Source organism: Cibotium barometz, chromosome 46 (assembly GCF_041138505.1).
Source record: "Cibotium barometz isolate CiBa-2024 chromosome 46, ASM4113850v1, whole genome shotgun sequence".
Classification (NCBI taxonomy): Eukaryota; Viridiplantae; Streptophyta; class Polypodiopsida; order Cyatheales; family Cibotiaceae; genus Cibotium; species Cibotium barometz.
Window position 1 is genome coordinate 11,362,620 of NC_141091.1, and position 16,629 is coordinate 11,379,248.

Sequence of the window (16,629 nt, forward strand, 5' to 3'; positions counted from 1 at the left end):
GATATACTAAATGATATTATATTATTAAATCTGCTACCTAAAAATGTCATTTAAACGATAATGGCATGTTAGAAATGAAACTATTAAAATGACACAGCACATAGTGTCGACAAAACTTTCGCTAAGGGCAAGTAGCTTTGTAGTGAGTGAACCCATATCATCGTGATTGGTCTTGTAAAAAAAAGAATGATATTCAACAAATCCAGTTGCCCTTTTTACTGCACCCTGGAATATAAAGTTTAATAGATTGGCGTCATAGATACGTGAAAGGCTCTTGTCTTTATTTATGAAGGAGCAAGTACTTGGCTTGGGGAATGCATTGGAATCCTCAAAGCGTGTTAGGGGGAGGTGAGGCGGAGTAGACTGTGGATGGGTAAGCCTAATGAGCACGAACAATCATTTGATGGAAGCCTATGAGCTATCACCTGCATGTGGGACGTCGAGGGGAAGACTTCTGAGGAGGATGGTCTCGCAGGTGAGGCCCGGACCGAAGCCCAGGAGGAGTCCCCACTCGTAGCCCCCTCCCGTGGTGGTGAGCTTCTGCTCCACGGACTTCTTGCGCATGTGGTCCATGATGAAGAGCACGCAAGCACTAGACATGTTGCCGTACTGGTCTAGCACATGCCTGCTGGCAGCCATCTTGTCCTTGTTGAGCTGGAGCTTCTCTTCGACTTGGTCGAGGATTGAGGGGCCGCCAGGGTGGGCGATCCAAAAGATGTCGTTGTAGCTGGGAGGCGGCGGCGACGCCTCTTCCGCCCCCGGGAACGCCTTGGCGAAGGCATCCTTAAGGATGGAGCCGATGTTCTTGGAGATGATGGCCGGCACGTCTTTGAGGAGGTGGAACGTGAGGCCGACTTCCCTGAGGTGACCGTCGATGGCGCCGTCGCTGTCTGGCATGATGTCAGCTCCAGTCCAATGGATTTCGAACCAGGGTCTTTCATGAAGCTCAGGGATGGGATCGGAGCCCACGATGATGGCGGAGGCGCCGTCGCCGAAGAGGGCTTGTCCCACTAGGCTGTCAAGGTGGGTGTCGCTAGGCCCCCGGAAAGTGATGGCGGTGATCTCGCTGCACACCACAAGCACACGAGCGCCCTTGTTGTTCTCAGCCAGGTCCTTAGCAATCCTAAGCGCCGTGCCGCCTCCATAGCAGCCTTGCTGGTAGAGCATGAGCCTCTTGACGGAGCTCCGGAGACCCAACAGCTTGGTGAGTGCCCAGTCCGCACCGGGCATGTCCACCCCGGCGGTGGTGCAGAAGACGAGGTGCGTGATCTTGGACTTGGGCTGGCCCCACTCCTTAATGGCCTTGGACGCCGCCTCCTTGGCCAGCTTGGGTACCTCAACCACCACCATGTCCTGCCTCACGTCCAGCGACTTCTCCCAGTATCCGCAAATGCTCGGGTTGGCCTTGAGTATCTCCTCGTTGAGATAAAGGTGCCTCTTCGTGATGCACGACTTGTCACCTGTAAGATAAGTGGCGCATATGCAAGCAAAATTACGATACTAGTGTGATCCATGTGAATCGAGCAATGATCAGCACAGCAATATTGCTCATGATATCAATGACCATTACTATTATTATTATGCACTTACACATGCGCTGGAACTTCTGTTTGAGCTCCGTCTTGTCGTTGCTATTGGTGATGTCGAAGTAGAAGTCCGGGTAGTCCTTCTGGTAGAACACGTTGGGCGGCACAGCCGTGCCCATGGCCAGCACAGTGGCAGGACCGTCGGATCGTTCCATTTTGCGAGGGATGGAGCTCAGCTTGCAGGTCGCCATTCTACTCGAATGATAGGAAGCCGACTGGCCGAGGTGAAAGAAAGAAGGTAGCTTTGGTGCGATTAATTAATCGGTGATGAGGCCCTAATTGCAGGCGCGTTTTATAGAGGTGCCCCATCATATACGACACCCTTTTTTCCTCGCCTTTCGCCATATTGATGACTGCACTTCTACGAACAGTACTCTTTCTAGAAGAAGAAAAAGACGATTTTCATGGCCCCGTCCCATGTTTCCTATAGGCAGATGTGGATTAATTTACTCCCAATCTTGCGTAATGGGCTCGTCTTTGAAATTCAAGCACCCCCACAAGCATATTCTAGCTTTTGATAGTGATCGATCCTATGTTAATCATTTCTTAGACAAGTCCAACTTTGAATAACGTCTAGTCTAACTTCTCTTAAATCAATTCATTCACATAACCCTCGTAGTCCAATTTTGAATCACACTTGTACTAGTCCAACTTTGAATAACATATTGTAGTTCAACTTCTCTAATTAATCAACTCACTCACATAACTTATACAACATTGAATCACACTTGCAGTGTAAACTATTTGAAAAATGAGCATCTCCAACATAGCATATGGACACTTGACATGCTAGCTTCATTGTCATACTAGTTTTCAAAAATTACTTTTGCACCATGCCAAAAGCATCAAGACTTGATCACCACGATTTCCACTTCTTGTTATGCTAACCAGAATCTCGCAAGATAAGAGTTCTTGCATAAACATGCACCCACCACTAATGCAAAGAGCGGAATCCATTACTCTTGTGAATGATTCCAAATTGTTATTAGTGACAAACTCATCAAGTGCTATCCATCAAACAAAAGAAGATATAAATCAAAGTATTAGTTAAATGAAAAGAGATCATAAAATATGCACAAAAAAATCACAACATTGAAATTCTACATGTACATGGCATTAGGCGTTGATGGTCCCTCTCGCATTAAGAATAAGGTGAGAACTTTGTGAGGATCTGATCCCTTCTTCTTTTTCTATAATAACGTTGCCTTGATAGATGTGGACATGAATGCCAAGAAGTGGTGGACTTTTTTCGAAGATGAAGAAATTGAGGAGCTTATGGAAGCATGGTGGGAGTGGTAGATGCACATGTCAATGAGAAAATGGAAGATGTGGAGTATGATCAGCTACCAACTACCAATATAGGTGAACATGTTTCATGCAAAAATACACTGGATGATGATATTAGTGGTGATGATGATGATATTGGTGGTGATGATCATGATGCAGATTCCACCACTAGTAGTGGATTAGATCTCTTTTTTACCTTGGAATGGCCATGGGTGGGGATATGGATCTAGAGATAGACTTTCTTGCATTCACGATGCCCTCGATAATGAACTGTGAGGCATCTAATACATGTACTTCTTGTCACGTAGGCTGTAACGCCGCCTGTGACCGACGGCGACAGACCGGATGGCCAAGGACGTGGCCATCCGGGGTTCAGTGGGAGAGGACGCCCGTGCGGAGTCATGGGCGGCTAGGCTAGTGTGGACAGCAGGCCACACACTATATAGCCTGGGGGATGAGGGGCAATCCTCATTCTTCCTCTATGGCTGGGTGGTGAGCCAGAGGCCGTCCCCTCCTATGGTAACGCCCGTAGTGGTGTTACAGCGATCTAACACTGGTATCAGAGCGTCGGTTCGATTGGGTTGTCAGGGTCTGTGCGTGACCGAGGGACCGGAGCCCACTCAATGGTTTTCAACCATTCAAAATCTCATCCTTATCTCCACAATGGAGTGGGTGGAGGGAGGCGGCCAGAACTGAAAGGAAGAACTCTCTCTCTCTCTCTCTCCGTCGCACGCACCAAAGCGAATCTATAGGTAAGCATTTTTCTTTTTTTTTGGCGTTGAAGCTTGTCTGCAAAAAAACGTTCTCGTTTTGGTGTAGAGAGAGAGGTGTAGAACAAGTGGCTGTGAAGAGAGAAATGCCGCTGGATCATTGCGTCGGGTGAGTGCGGCTATGAAAAATAACAAACAGCTGCCTTGTGCTGCCGGTGGCGGCCAGAGCCTAAACACGACCCGACTGTAAACTGCTGTTGTGCAGAGGGGGGGCGAAGACCACCCAGGCAGTCGTCGGCTGTGAATGGACGAACCAGGGGGGGGCGAAGACCACCCAGGCGACCGTCGACTGTGAATGGACGAACCAGAGGGGGCGTAGCCACCCAGGCGGAATGGTGACCAGTCACGCCACCTCTAACGACGGCCAGCCACGCCACCACCAGCTCTAACGGGCGGCTAGCCCTAACGGGCGAGCGGCCTGGCCCAGCGGGCGGCTTGCCCGCGCACAACGGGCGGCGGCCAACCATCTCTTTTTTTTAATAGCGGGCGGCCAGCCAACGAATGCCACCAACACAAAAATAATTTTTTATTTTTGTTTTTTTTTTGTTAATCAAACGGACCCTCTCTCCCCGCTGGGGAGGGATAATCCTGGCAAGGGATAATCCAGGGTGTTTTGGTCACGGATTTCGCGCGGAGATTAATTTTTTTTAATGAGTTGCAGGCACTTTTCTCTCGCATCGAAGCATACCGGAGTAGCGACGCTTGTAGAGGCTCGCAGCGCAACACAAATCGACAGTCGACGACAGTCGCAGGCGACCGTAAGGGGGGTGACTATTCTCTCTCCACCACTGCTCATTTTATTAGCATTTTTTTTTTGTAATTTTTGAGTTCTCGCATTTTTCTTTGTGCAAGAATTAAGGATGTCTGCTAGGCGTAGTGTGTCCCCACCGCCTTCTACTTCTCTAGGGTTTTCAGGTCTCTTGTCCTCGGTCCCGGGTTTTACCCCGACCGAATTGTCAGTCCGTATACGCCCGACCGTTGTCCGGTCCGGGGTGCGCTCGCGATCACGCGTGATCCGCCAGCGCCCTCCTCGTCTATTGACCCCGCCTTAGGACCCAACGAGCCCGCAACGATCGCATTAGCAGATGACCCCTTTCTGGCCGATGAGCCAGATGACATGAACACCGGCGTCGCCGAGGGGACCGAGGAGGACCTCTTGGAGTATGACGACGATGATTATGACCTATTGGACCCTGCCGACGTCCTGACAGAGACGGAGCTCTCTAGTGGACTTTTTAAATATCTTAATGCCAAACTAAACAATATGGGTAAAGTCCAGGCTGATTTAGTCACGATGCTACAGAGCATCTCCACACGGTTTGATGCACTGACAGCCACCTCGGCTAGTACTCCGACTCCTCATGGTAGCCGAGCTCCTGCGGCACGGGTCCTACGGCACGGGTGAGCGTAGCCTCGCCAGTGGTTGCAGGAGTACAGGCCGATGCGCATGTGTGGCCATCCGTAGTAGCGATAGCTTCGTCATTATTAAAAGACTTAAAGCTGCCTAGTTTTGGTGGCGAGGAGAAGAGAGAAACAAGGACTCGATCAACATGTTTCTAAGCGAAGTGGCCAGATTTGCATGCGCTGCGACAGCAGCCTAGCTGGATACAGCCCGTAGAGGAGGCTAGCCTCTCATTAACTGGCAAAGCGTACAAGTGGTGGATGAGTTTGACAACTCGTCCTGCCACTTGGACGAAGTTTGAAACGATGTTTCGAAAAGAGTTTTTGCCTGTTAATGAGGCGGAGAGAAGCTGGGAGTTATAGGACAAATGCTCCATGGAGAACAAATCCCTGACTCAGTACATCTCAGACTATAGGGAGATAGTACTCAAACTAAAGGGGATCGATGCATTCCAGACATTGCGAGGCTTTAAAAGAGGCCTCAAAGATGATTACCTTGAGTGCGTAGAACCCTTACAGCCTAAAAACTTACTAGAGGCAATTAAGTATGCACAGATATTCGATGACATCAAGCGCCGTAGTGCGCGTGGTGGTTCTAGCAGGGCCGAGGGTAGTGAAAAGAGGAGGTCAGGCCTTAAAAGAAAAGGGTTTCGCACTGATAAACAAGGGGATAGGACGGACCAGGAAGGACAGGATGGTCATTGGTCTAAAAAAGCACGACCATCCAAGAAGAAAAGAGACATCGAAATCCAAAAGAAAGAGCAGTATATTAAAGCACGAAAGGAAAATCGCTGCTTCAATTGCAATGATGTAGGGCACACGAAGGCTGAGTGTCCAAAGCCTAAAGCCGGCATGAGTGGCAACAAGCCAAAAAAGATGGTAAATCCTCTAGGCAGTTGCATACAGTGCAGAGACTCCCTCTCAGTTCCGCAGAGTTCAGAGAGGTGATAGTGTGTCATTGTGATGAGCATCACGCTTGTTCAGTGACACGAGCGATGTGGCAGCCTACTGTAGGTCCACATGACATGGTGCGCATGTATGGCACCATAGGTGGCCGTAGAGTCACGATTTTTATTGATGATGGAGCTAGCCACAACTTCTTGAACTGCTCGTTAGTCAAGAAATTGGGGTTGACTGAGACCCGGAGTGATCATGAGTATACTGTTGGCCTAGCCAACGGATATGACAAAACGGTCTGGAATATCGTAGTATTGGGGGTCCCATTATCTATGCAGGACTACGAGGCTCCACTTGACTTTCAGGTCATGCACTTAGCCAGAGCAAACGTATATCTAGGCAGGGAGTGGTTGTATGGCTTGGGCCCTAGTCTAGCTCGGAATTACTTACATAATATGCTATGTTTTGAGCACGGAGGTAGAGCCATTACCCTGCAGGGCGACCGTACTGTCCCCGCCACACCACTTATTTCCTCTATGGAGCTGTGTACAGCGGTCCGCAGAGACCAGATAGCAGAGGTATATGCTTGTTACCCTCTTTTAAATTCTATTTCCGTAGATGAAACTGTAAGTAATGTTTGTGTAGACAAACAAGGAAAACAAAATAGCCTTGGACGAGACCCACTGTTTGAAAACCCTGTTTGGCATGCATGTGATTCAAACAAGAAAATATCCAAGGTGAAAGACAAACTGTAAATAATGTTTGCGTAGACAAACAAGGAAAACAAAATAGCCTTGGACGAGACCCACTGTTTGAAAACCCTGTTTGACATGCATGTGATTCAAACAAGAAAATATCCAAGGTGAAAGAGACATTAAAGAAAATGTACGTAGATACTTTAATAAATTTATTAGAGGAATTTCAGGATGTTTTTCTTGATGATTTACGGTTTACCACCATCTAGAGAAGTAGACCATGGCATCGAAGTTATGCCAGGATCAAAACCTATAAGCAAACCTGCTTATAGAATAAGCCACTCCGAGGCACAGGAAGTGGAAAAACAATTGACGGAATATTTGAACAAAGGCTTTATTTGGCTTAGTTCAAGTCCGTGGGCATCGCCTATTCTTCTGGTAAAGAAGAAAGACGGATCTATGCAGATGTGCATAAACTATAGGGCTCTTAATCAGATAACGATTAAGAACAAGTATCCGATGCCACGCATGGATGAGTTGTTTGATCAACTCTATGGATCGAGATACTTCACAAAAATAGACCTGAGATCAGGGTATCATCAGGTTAGAATTAAAGAAGAAGATGTTGCGAAGACAGCATTTAGGACCCGTTTCGGGCATTTTGAGTTTTTGGTTATGCTATTTGGGCTAACCAATGCTCCAACGACGTTTATGACGCTGATGGATAGCATTTTACGTCCATATCTGGGAAAATTCGTAGTAGTTTTCCTAGATGATATTCTTGTGTACAGTAAGACACGAAAGAACACATAGAGCATTTGCGTCTAGTGTTCGAGTTATTGCGAGAGCACAAACTATTTGCAAAGAAGAGCAAATGTGAATTTTTTGAAACAAAAATTCACTACCTTGGCCATATTATATCCGCCGATGGTATGCAGATGGAGCCAGAAAAAGTAGAGGCTATTCTTAAATGGCCACCGCCAAAGAATCTCGAGGAACTGCAGATTTTTCTTGGCATGTCGGGGTTCTACCGACAGTATGTGAAGGACTACGCAAAGATCGCAATCCCATTAAATGACCAGTTATGGTCCAAAACAAAAAACATTAGTTGGAGGGAAGCCCAACAGAAAAGCTTTGATAAGCTCAAGGTGACCGTAGCAGTTGCACCTATTTTGACTATTGTTGATCCAAATGAGCCGTTTGTTTTGGAAACAGACGCTAGTAATGAGGCCATTGGCGCCGTACTTATGCAAAGGGGACGCCCAATTGCATTTGAGGGTAAAAAGTTAGATCGTGCGTAGCGTAACTACTCAGCTTACGAGCGAGAGTTACTAGCGATAGTTCATGCACTGAAAAAGTGGAGCACTGGAGACACTATTTATATGGTGCTACTTTTGAGTTCCGGACGGACCATGAAAGTCTGAAATGGCTTTCAAGTCAAAATGAACTGAAGGGTAGAAAAGCTCGGTGGGCAGAGATTCTACAGGAGTTTGACCTTCAGATACGTTACCAGAAAGGTAAGTATAACGTGGTGGCAGATGCACTTAGTCGCATGCCACAAATTAATGAACTTAGTTTCACAATCTCTTTGAAAGAATGATTTTTTGGAGTCACTACATGGTTGATGTGAGCACAATCCATCTTTTACAAAGGTCTAGCGCGCTGGACGCGTACGCACTTCTTCACAGACGCGACCACCTCCCTCGTTGGCACATATTGCTAGTCCGGAGAGACTGGCCGAAGGTGCAAAAGGAAGGGAAGCGAGAGTTAGTCCGGAGAGACTAGCCGTGTCTTCTGGGTATAGTTTGGAGCCGGAGAGCTCTGACATAGGCCCTTCATCACCTTTGACTGCCACGGCTTCAAAGGGGAGTGATAAACTTCGTCGGGAGGAGAAATATGCTAATTACTCCATTGACGATGGGTACTTACTCTACAAGGGTAGAGTATGTGTACCAACTATTGGTGACTTTCAGGCCCAAATTCTTAAAGAAAGTCATGATAGTCCAAGTGCGGGTCATCCCAGGATTCAGAAGACCTATGCACTAGTAAAAAGACAGTTTTATTGGCCTAGTTTGTTTAAGGACGTCCAGACTTATGTGCTGAAATGCAATAAGTGCCAGGTCAATAAATATGAACGTCTTAAGGTTGGAGGACTACTCCATCCGCTGGAGATTCCTCAAGGGAAATGGAAAAGCATTTCCATGGATTTCATTACCGGTTTACCCAAGACGAGTCGAGGGAATGACTCGGTGTGGGTGGTAGTGGACAGGCTAACTAAAATGGCAAAGTTTATCACCACGAAGAAAACTGTTAAAATGCCAGGGTTGGCAAAACTCTTTATTGAACATCTCTACAAGCTATATGGCCTGCCCGCAGATATAGTGTCAGATAGAGATAGAAAGTTCAACAGTCATTTTTGGAGGGAAGTCTTCAAACAGTTGGATACTACTCTGAGTATGAGTACGACAGATCATCTGGAGTCTGATGATCAAACTGAAAGAGTTAACCAAATTCTAGAGGATATGTTGTGTTCTTATGTTAGTAAGAAGCAATCTAATTGGGAAGAGTACTTGCCCTTATTGGAGTTTGCCTATAACAGCTCCAAACACTCAGCGACGACTAAATTTACACCATTCATGTTAATGTATGGATTCCAGCCGAGATCTCCGATGGCTGTAGGCCTAGAAAAGGAGAAGATTCAATCTGTCAAGGATTTTCTTGCAGATATGAATGATATGCTCAGAGCCGCACGTGAGAGCATTCGTAGCACTCAAGATCGCGCTAAAACTTATGCGGATAAAGGACGTAGAAAGGTGACCTTTGCAGAAGGTGACTTTGTATTCCTCAAGGCTCCTGCGCAGTCAGAAACCATGAAAACGGGAAAGTGTGATAAACTTTCTCCGAGATATTATGGTCCTTTTAAAATCCTTAAGAAGATTGGGGACATAGCATATAAACTTGAGTTACCGAAGAGTTCTCAAGTCCATCCTGTCTTCCATGTCAGTAAACTGAAGAAATCAGTTCACGGGTTAGAGAACGCAGTTTCTCCAGAGATTTTGGTGGACTTGATAGAGCCACCAAAGATACCACATGAACTTGAAAAGATTCTAGAGTATCGTGACAGACAAACCCGACATAAAGTGTACCAGGAGGTACTTGTTAAATGGACAGATAGGGATGAGGAGGTAGCTACCTGGGAACCTATAGAGAAGCCTTTAGAACCCAAGTGGCAAAAAGACGGATTGAATCCACACAAATAAGAAGCCTAATATAGCTTTCACACATAAACCAAGCCAACAAGCTTGATGCTTGTGTTATGGAAACGACTTTGCTTGTGTTATGGAGACAACTTCAATGCCTAATAACAAGTGCCCAAGGCTTTACCTCAAGCTATGGCAAGCTTGCAAGGTATGGTAAGCACTAGGACCATGGAGAAGAAAAATGACAAAATTGCTAAAGGCCATGGATGACCGCCACAACCAACTATTGGAATAGAAGAGAGTATTTTTCAAATCCCTTGAGGATAAGGGCATGAGGATAGAGAAGCTTTGGCAAAGGCCAAGGTAGCACTAAAGGGGAGGTCACACAAGAAACCAAAAGGAAAGTGGACATGCTTATGGATGTTGCCACACAATTTTTCTCACCCTCTCACCATTCCTCCCCAAATCCTCACCAATTTGTTGGATGTCCGCTCCTGCTAGTATGTACATAGAAGATAACATAATAACGACCATCTACATGCCATCGTATGGCGAAAGTCATGGTATAACTTCTTTCACAACTTCTCTAACTCTACTATGTTTGACTCCTTGGCACCCATTCACCTTGTTTGCATTCATCTTTCATAGCTTCTTTGGAGAGATTTTCGAGCTTCTTCTAGTGGTTTTTCAAGATGTCTAGTGCCAGAACATCTAGGTACCAAGGCAACAATATTATAGCAGAAGAAGAAGGGATCATGTCCTCTCACAAAGTTCTCACCTTGATCTTAATGCAAGAGGGACCATCAACGCTTAATGCCATGTACATGTAGAATATTCGATGTTGTGAGTTGTGTGGCGCATAATTTATGATCTCTTTTCATTCAGCCAATACTTTGACTTATATCTTCTTTTGTTTAATGGATAGCACTTGATGAGTTTGTCGTTAATAACAAGAGGAATGGATGCCACTCTTTACATAGTGCTGGGTGCAGGTTTATGCAAGAACTCTTATCTCTCGAGATTTATGTTAACATTACAAGAAGTAGAAAACATGGTGATCAGTCTTGATGCTTTTGGCATGGTGAAAATGTAATTTTTGAAAACTAGTATGACAATGAAGCTAGCATGTCAAGTGTCAATATGCTATGTTGAAGGTGCTCATTTTTCAAAGGGTGGAATAGTTGACACGGCAATTGTGATTCAATGTTGAGTATAACTTATGTGAGTGAGTTGATTAATTAGAGAAGTTATGTTATTCAAAGTTGTGATTCAAAATTGAACTACAAGGGTTATGTGAATGAATTGATTAAGAGAAGTTAGATTAGATACTATTCAAAGTTGGACTTGTCTAAGAAATGATTAATCGATCACAGAATATGCTTGTGGGGGTGCTTGAATTTCAAACATTCACTAAAGACAAGCCCATTACGGAAGATTGGGAGGTAATAAATTAATCCACATCTGCGTCTAGGGAGTGAAAAAGTCGTCTTCTTCTTCTTCTAGAAACAGTACTGGTCGTAGAACTATAGTCATAGTCAAAGGTTGTCTTAGATATAATTAATATTAACAAAGACATTACGAGGAAAAAAGGGTGTCGTATATGATGGGGCACCTCTATAAAACGCGCCTGCAATTAGGGCCTCATCACCGATTAATTAATCGCACCAGAGCTACCTTCTTTCTTTCAGCTCGGCCAGTCTGCTTCCTATTATTCGAGAAGCATGGCGACCTGCAAGCTGAACTCCATCCCTCGCAAAATGGAGCGATCCCACGGTCCTGCCACTGTGCTGGCCATGGGCACGGCTGTGCCGCCCAACGTGTTCTACCAGAAGGACTACCCGGACTTCTACTTCGACATCACCAATAGCAGCGACAAGACGGAGCTCAAACAGAAGTTCCAGCGCATGTGTAAGTGCATAATAATAATAGTAATGGTCATTGATATCATGAGCAATATTGCTGTGCTGATCATTGCTTGATTCACATGGATCACACTAGTATCGTAATTTTGCTTGCATATGCGCCACTTATCTTACAGGTGACAAGTCGTGCATCACGAAGAGGCACCTTTATCTCAACGAGGAGATACTCAAGGCCAACCCGAGCATTTGCGGATACTGGGAGAAGTCGCTGGACGTGAGGCAGGACATGGTGGTGGTTGAGGTACCCAAGCTGGCCAAGGAGGCGGCGTCCAAGGCCATTAAGGAGTGGGGCCAGCCCAAGTCCAAGATCACGCACCTCGTCTTCTGCACCACCGCCGGGGTGGACATGCCCGGTGCGGACTGGGCACTCACCAAGCTGTTGGGTCTCCGGAGCTCCGTCAAGAGGCTCATGCTCTACCAGCAAGGCTGCTATGGAGGCGGCACGGCGCTTAGGATTGCTAAGGACCTGGCTGAGAACAACAAGGGCGCTCGTGTGCTTGTGGTGTGCAGCGAGATCACCGCCATCACTTTCCGGGGGCCTAGCGACACCCACCTTGACAGCCTAGTGGGACAAGCCCTCTTCGGCGACGGCGCCTCCGCCGTCATCGTGGGCTCCGATCCCATTCCTGAGCTTCATGAAAGACCCTGGTTCGAAATCCATTGGACTGGAGCTGACATCATGCCAGACAGCGACGGCGCCATCGACGGTCACCTCAGGGAAGTCGGCCTCACGTTCCACCTCCTCAAAGACGTGCCGGCTATCATCTCCAAGAACATCGGCTCCATCCTTAAGGATGCCTTCGCCAAGGTGTTCCCGGCGGCGGAAGAGGCGGCGGCGCCGCCTCCCAGCTACAACGACATCTTTTGGATCGCCCACCCCGGCGGCCCCGCAATCCTCGATCAAGTCGAAGAGAAGCTCCAGCTCAACAAGGACAAGATGGCTGCTAGCAGGCATGTACTGGACCAGTACGGCAACATGTCTAGTGCTTGCGTGCTCTTCATCATGGACCACATGCGCAAGAAGTCCTTGGAGCAGAAGCTCACCACCACGGGAGAGGGCTACGAGTGGGGACTCCTCCTCGGCTTTGGTCCCGGCCTCACCTGCGAGACCATCCTCCTCAGAAGTCTTCCCCTCGACGACCCACATGCAGGTGATAGCTCATAGGCTTCCATCAAATGATTGTTTGTGCTCATTAGGCAGGCTTACCCATCCACAGTCTACTCCTCCTCACCTCCCCCACATTATGTCATCCACAGAAACATTTATCCAATCATTGGCTCCTAACACGCTTTGAGGACTTCAATGCATTCTCCAAGCTAATTACTTGCTCCTTCATAAATAAAGACAATAACCTTTCAATATCTATAACGCCAATCTATTAAACTTTGTAATACAGAGTGCACTAAAAAGGGCAAGTGGATTTGTTGAATATCATTCTTTTCTTTACAAGACCCATCATGATGATATGTATAAAAGACGTCAAGTACGTGTATTATACTTCGCCGTATTATACGTACCCTCGCGTACCTGGCTTCTATGGGCTAAATGAGCTCCATAATTGCTCCAAACCAAAGGAACTGACTACCAGGCTCACAATCTTGATGGCCAATTGTTCCAACTCTCTGGAGTGTCTGCCCCATAGTCCTCCCACCAAACACATGGATCAGTGGCGAAGCGATCTGCCAAATCATTGGCTCTTCCAAACCTCCTCTTGCAAGCCTTGCAATTTGCCGGTTGATCCTTGATAGTTCTCTGCTTTGCAGTGTCAGAATCATGTCCCATCCATCTGCCATCTCTCTGAATCTTTGAAACTGGGGATCGACCATGAAACCTGGTGCATGCATAGGTGAATGGTACATATCCCATCTATCCTGGCATAACGTCCTTAAAACCTCGTATTTCTGTTCATCTTGCTCAATGTGCTCCAACTTTTCCCCCATCTTGTCTATCCCCTCGTAAATCTTTCCAATGCATGGCTAAAGGGAATCTGTCATCCTCAACGAGTGGATGATTGGTGTTTCCAAAGCTATGATGTGTCTCACCTGCTCCCACCAAAGAGGTTTCCTAATATTTGACATACATGCCTTCCCTATAGTAGCTCCAGACAATGCATGGCTCTCATACTCATCACTCACTATCAATTGCTTTAGGGCACTAGAACACTTGTTAAGGGATCCCAACATGAGAAAGTTGTATCCAAAGCGAATGTCTAAATACTTGCGCAAATCTCTAGATCACTTCTTCCTGAACTCAGCCAACAAGAAAGTGTGCCTGTAAATGAAGGATACGATCTAGGTGGCTTGCTCTATGATGGGAGCAATCGAGTCCAACTTCCCAATGTCCTTGAGAGGATTGTTGAGGCAGTGCGCCATGCATACAGAAAAGGTGATATTAGAAAACATGTCAGTCAACAATCTGCTGGCTGCCTTGTTCGCATACTCTCCATCAGCTACAAACTAGATCACCTTCTCTTCACCCACCGCTTGTACGACTGCTGACCTCTCTTGAAAAAGTGCTTCTGCACTCTTCCCTATCTCAAATGCAGCATGCGATGAGATAAAGTAAGATTGCCCTCCGAAATAGGCATTGACACCGTGAATGAATCTGGACTGACTGTCGCTCCACCCATCTGCAATAAGTGTGATGCAATTCCTATCACAAGAGGACCTAACAATCTCTGTAGCTACAGCAACTATGCCCTTCTTCTTCGCTAGTAAGGTGGTTCTCAATGCCTTTGATGATGGAGGAGTGTAGGTGGATCTATACTCTGCAATCTTGCACACAGAGTCCTTGAAGTAGAAGCTATGAGCAACTTGAAAGGCAATGGCATCATGGTAGAAGAAGCGCGCAACACTACCATCCACCTCCTCCTTCTTTGGGTCCCATCTACACTGAAGTGTACTCTATCTCGAGTGAACATTACCCCTCGCGCAACTGGTGGTGGTGCTCCAAATGGACTTGCACAGTGGGTCCAAAAAATGATTACATTCCACTATCAGTCTCATTCCCCCTCAAAGAAGTCCAAATCCACAGAGTGGTCTTGGTGGGATGAGGTACTGGCAGAGGGTGCCTACAAAACAGGAGGTGCAAAAAAGTGGACATGTTAATATTATCTCCTTACAAAGTAGGTAGTACAACTCGTATTCGAGCACACCTGCTTCAACAACATGGACATGAAATTGCATTCGGTACTAACGTCACTAGTAAAGCACGAGAGGAGCTTCGTCAGAAAGACAAAGCAACACGGCCATCTTCATCAACTCAGAGAGCAGGGGTGGGAGTAGATCCTTGCACATATGTGGGCAATTCAAGACAAACCTCTAGAACCACTAGGTCTTCATTTGGTGAATTGCACATATGTGGGCAATTCAAGACAAACCTCTGGAACAACTAGGTCTTCATTTTTTGGACCTACTGCAAGTCCATTTGGAGCACCACCACTAGTTGTGGGCGCGAGGGGTACTGTTCGCTCATCGAGAAGAAAGAGTACACTTCAAAGTATATGGGAACCAAAGAAGGAGGAGGTGGATGGTAGTGTTGCGTGCTTCTTCTACCATGATGCCATTGCCTTTCAGGCTACTTGTAGGATCTACTTCAAGGACATGGTGCGCAAGATTGCAGAGTATGGATCCACCTACACTCCTCCATCATCAGAGGCATTGACAACCTCTTTACTAGCAAAGGAAAAGGGCATAGTTGCTACAACTATAGAGAACTTTAGGTCCTCTTGGGATAGGATTGGCATCACACTTATTGTTGCAGATGGGTGGAGCAACACTCGGTCCAGATCCATTCATGGTGTCATGGCCTATTCTGGAGGGCAATCTTACTTTAACTCATCGCATGATGCGTCCGAGATAGGGAAGAGTGCAGAAGCATTTTTCCAAGAGTGGTCAGCAGTCGTACAAGCGATGGGTGAAGAGAAGGTGATCCAGTTTGTAGAGTATGCGAACAAGGCAGCTGGTAGATTGTTGGCTGACAGGTTTCCTCATATCACATTTTCTGTATACATGGCACACTGTCTCAACAATCTTCTCAAGGACATTGGGAAGTTGGACTCGATTGCTCCCATCATAGAGCAAGCCACCCAGATTGTATCCTTCATTTACAAGCACACTTTCTTGCTGTGGCTGAGTTCAGGAAGAAGTCATCTAGAGATTTGCACAAGTATTCAGATACGCGAATACTACGGATACAACTTCCTCATGTTGGGACCCCTTAACAAGTGGTCTAGTGTCCTAAAGCAGTTGATAGTGAGTGATAAGTATGAGAGGCATGCATTGTCTGAAACTACTGTAGGGAAGGCGTGTGCGTCAAATATTGGGAACCCTCTTTGGTGGGAGCAGGTGAGACGCATCATAGCTTTGGGAACGCCAATCATCCACTCGTTGAGGATGAGAGATTCACTTGAGCCATGCATTGGAAAGATTTACGAGGGGATAGACAAAATGGTGAAAAATTTAGAGCACAACGAGCAAGATAAACATAAATACCAGGTTTTAAGGATGCTATGTGTCACAAGCACTCTGCACTATAGTGCATGGTGACAAACTGCCTCATCATCAGCAGTGCAACATTTGTACAATATTAGTTCCATTCAGGATGATATTTGTCGTACGCCATGAGCCCATGGTATATCCTTAGTCGAGGATAAGTCAAGCACGAGCTACGTAGGAAATTCTTAGCCATAATGAGTCAGTCAGTCAGTCTAAGTCCCTTAACCCACTTAAAGAGACGCATTCATGCATATACAGTCAATAGAAACCTTAGGGCTTGCATCAGAAAGCATCCTGCACATTGCACACCATTCATGCATAGCATCTAGACCATTGCAGGAACCCCAGATAGCATCCAGTATTTATGTAGGATT

General features: G+C 46.4%; 3 protein-coding genes across 3 annotated transcripts; 2 read left to right on the forward strand and 1 right to left on the reverse strand.

Annotated features, from left to right (window-relative positions):
• Positions 1-258: 258 nt before the first annotated feature.
• LOC147611883 (chalcone synthase-like) lies at positions 259-1,855 on the reverse strand. Its single transcript, XM_086784217.1, has 2 exons — positions 1,591-1,855; positions 259-1,460 (listed from the first exon to the last, which is right to left on the reverse strand). Exons 1-2 carry the CDS (start codon positions 1,775-1,777, stop codon positions 412-414), a joined length of 1,236 nt encoding a protein of 411 aa, XP_086640343.1. The 5' UTR covers positions 1,778-1,855; the 3' UTR covers positions 259-411.
• A 9,640-nt stretch (positions 1,856-11,495) lies between these two features.
• LOC147611884 (chalcone synthase-like) lies at positions 11,496-13,127 on the forward strand. The gene is made up of 2 exons (XM_086784218.1): positions 11,496-11,744; positions 11,875-13,127. Exons 1-2 carry the CDS (start codon positions 11,558-11,560, stop codon positions 12,921-12,923), a joined length of 1,236 nt encoding a protein of 411 aa, XP_086640344.1. The 5' UTR covers positions 11,496-11,557; the 3' UTR covers positions 12,924-13,127.
• A 2,234-nt stretch (positions 13,128-15,361) lies between these two features.
• LOC147611885 (uncharacterized) lies at positions 15,362-16,306 on the forward strand. Its single transcript, XM_086783918.1, has one exon. It carries the CDS (start codon positions 15,362-15,364, stop codon positions 16,304-16,306), a length of 945 nt encoding a protein of 314 aa, XP_086640044.1.
• The last annotated feature ends 323 nt before the right edge of the window (positions 16,307-16,629 follow it).

Bases quoted from the DNA above. Each gene is read 5' to 3' on its own strand.
- LOC147611884 (XM_086784218.1), top strand. From the start codon at position 11,558: ATGGCGACCTGCAAGCTGAACTCCATCCCTCGCAAAATGGAGCGATCC. The intron at 11,745-11,874 runs GTAAGTGCATAA...CTTATCTTACAG, and splicing joins ACAGAAGTTCCAGCGCATGT to GTGACAAGTCGTGCATCACG.
- LOC147611885 (XM_086783918.1), top strand. From the start codon at position 15,362: ATGGTGCGCAAGATTGCAGAGTATGGATCCACCTACACTCCTCCATCA.
- LOC147611883 (XM_086784217.1), bottom strand. From the start codon at position 1,777: ATGGCGACCTGCAAGCTGAGCTCCATCCCTCGCAAAATGGAACGATCC. The intron at 1,461-1,590 runs GTAAGTGCATAA...CTTATCTTACAG, and splicing joins ACAGAAGTTCCAGCGCATGT to GTGACAAGTCGTGCATCACG.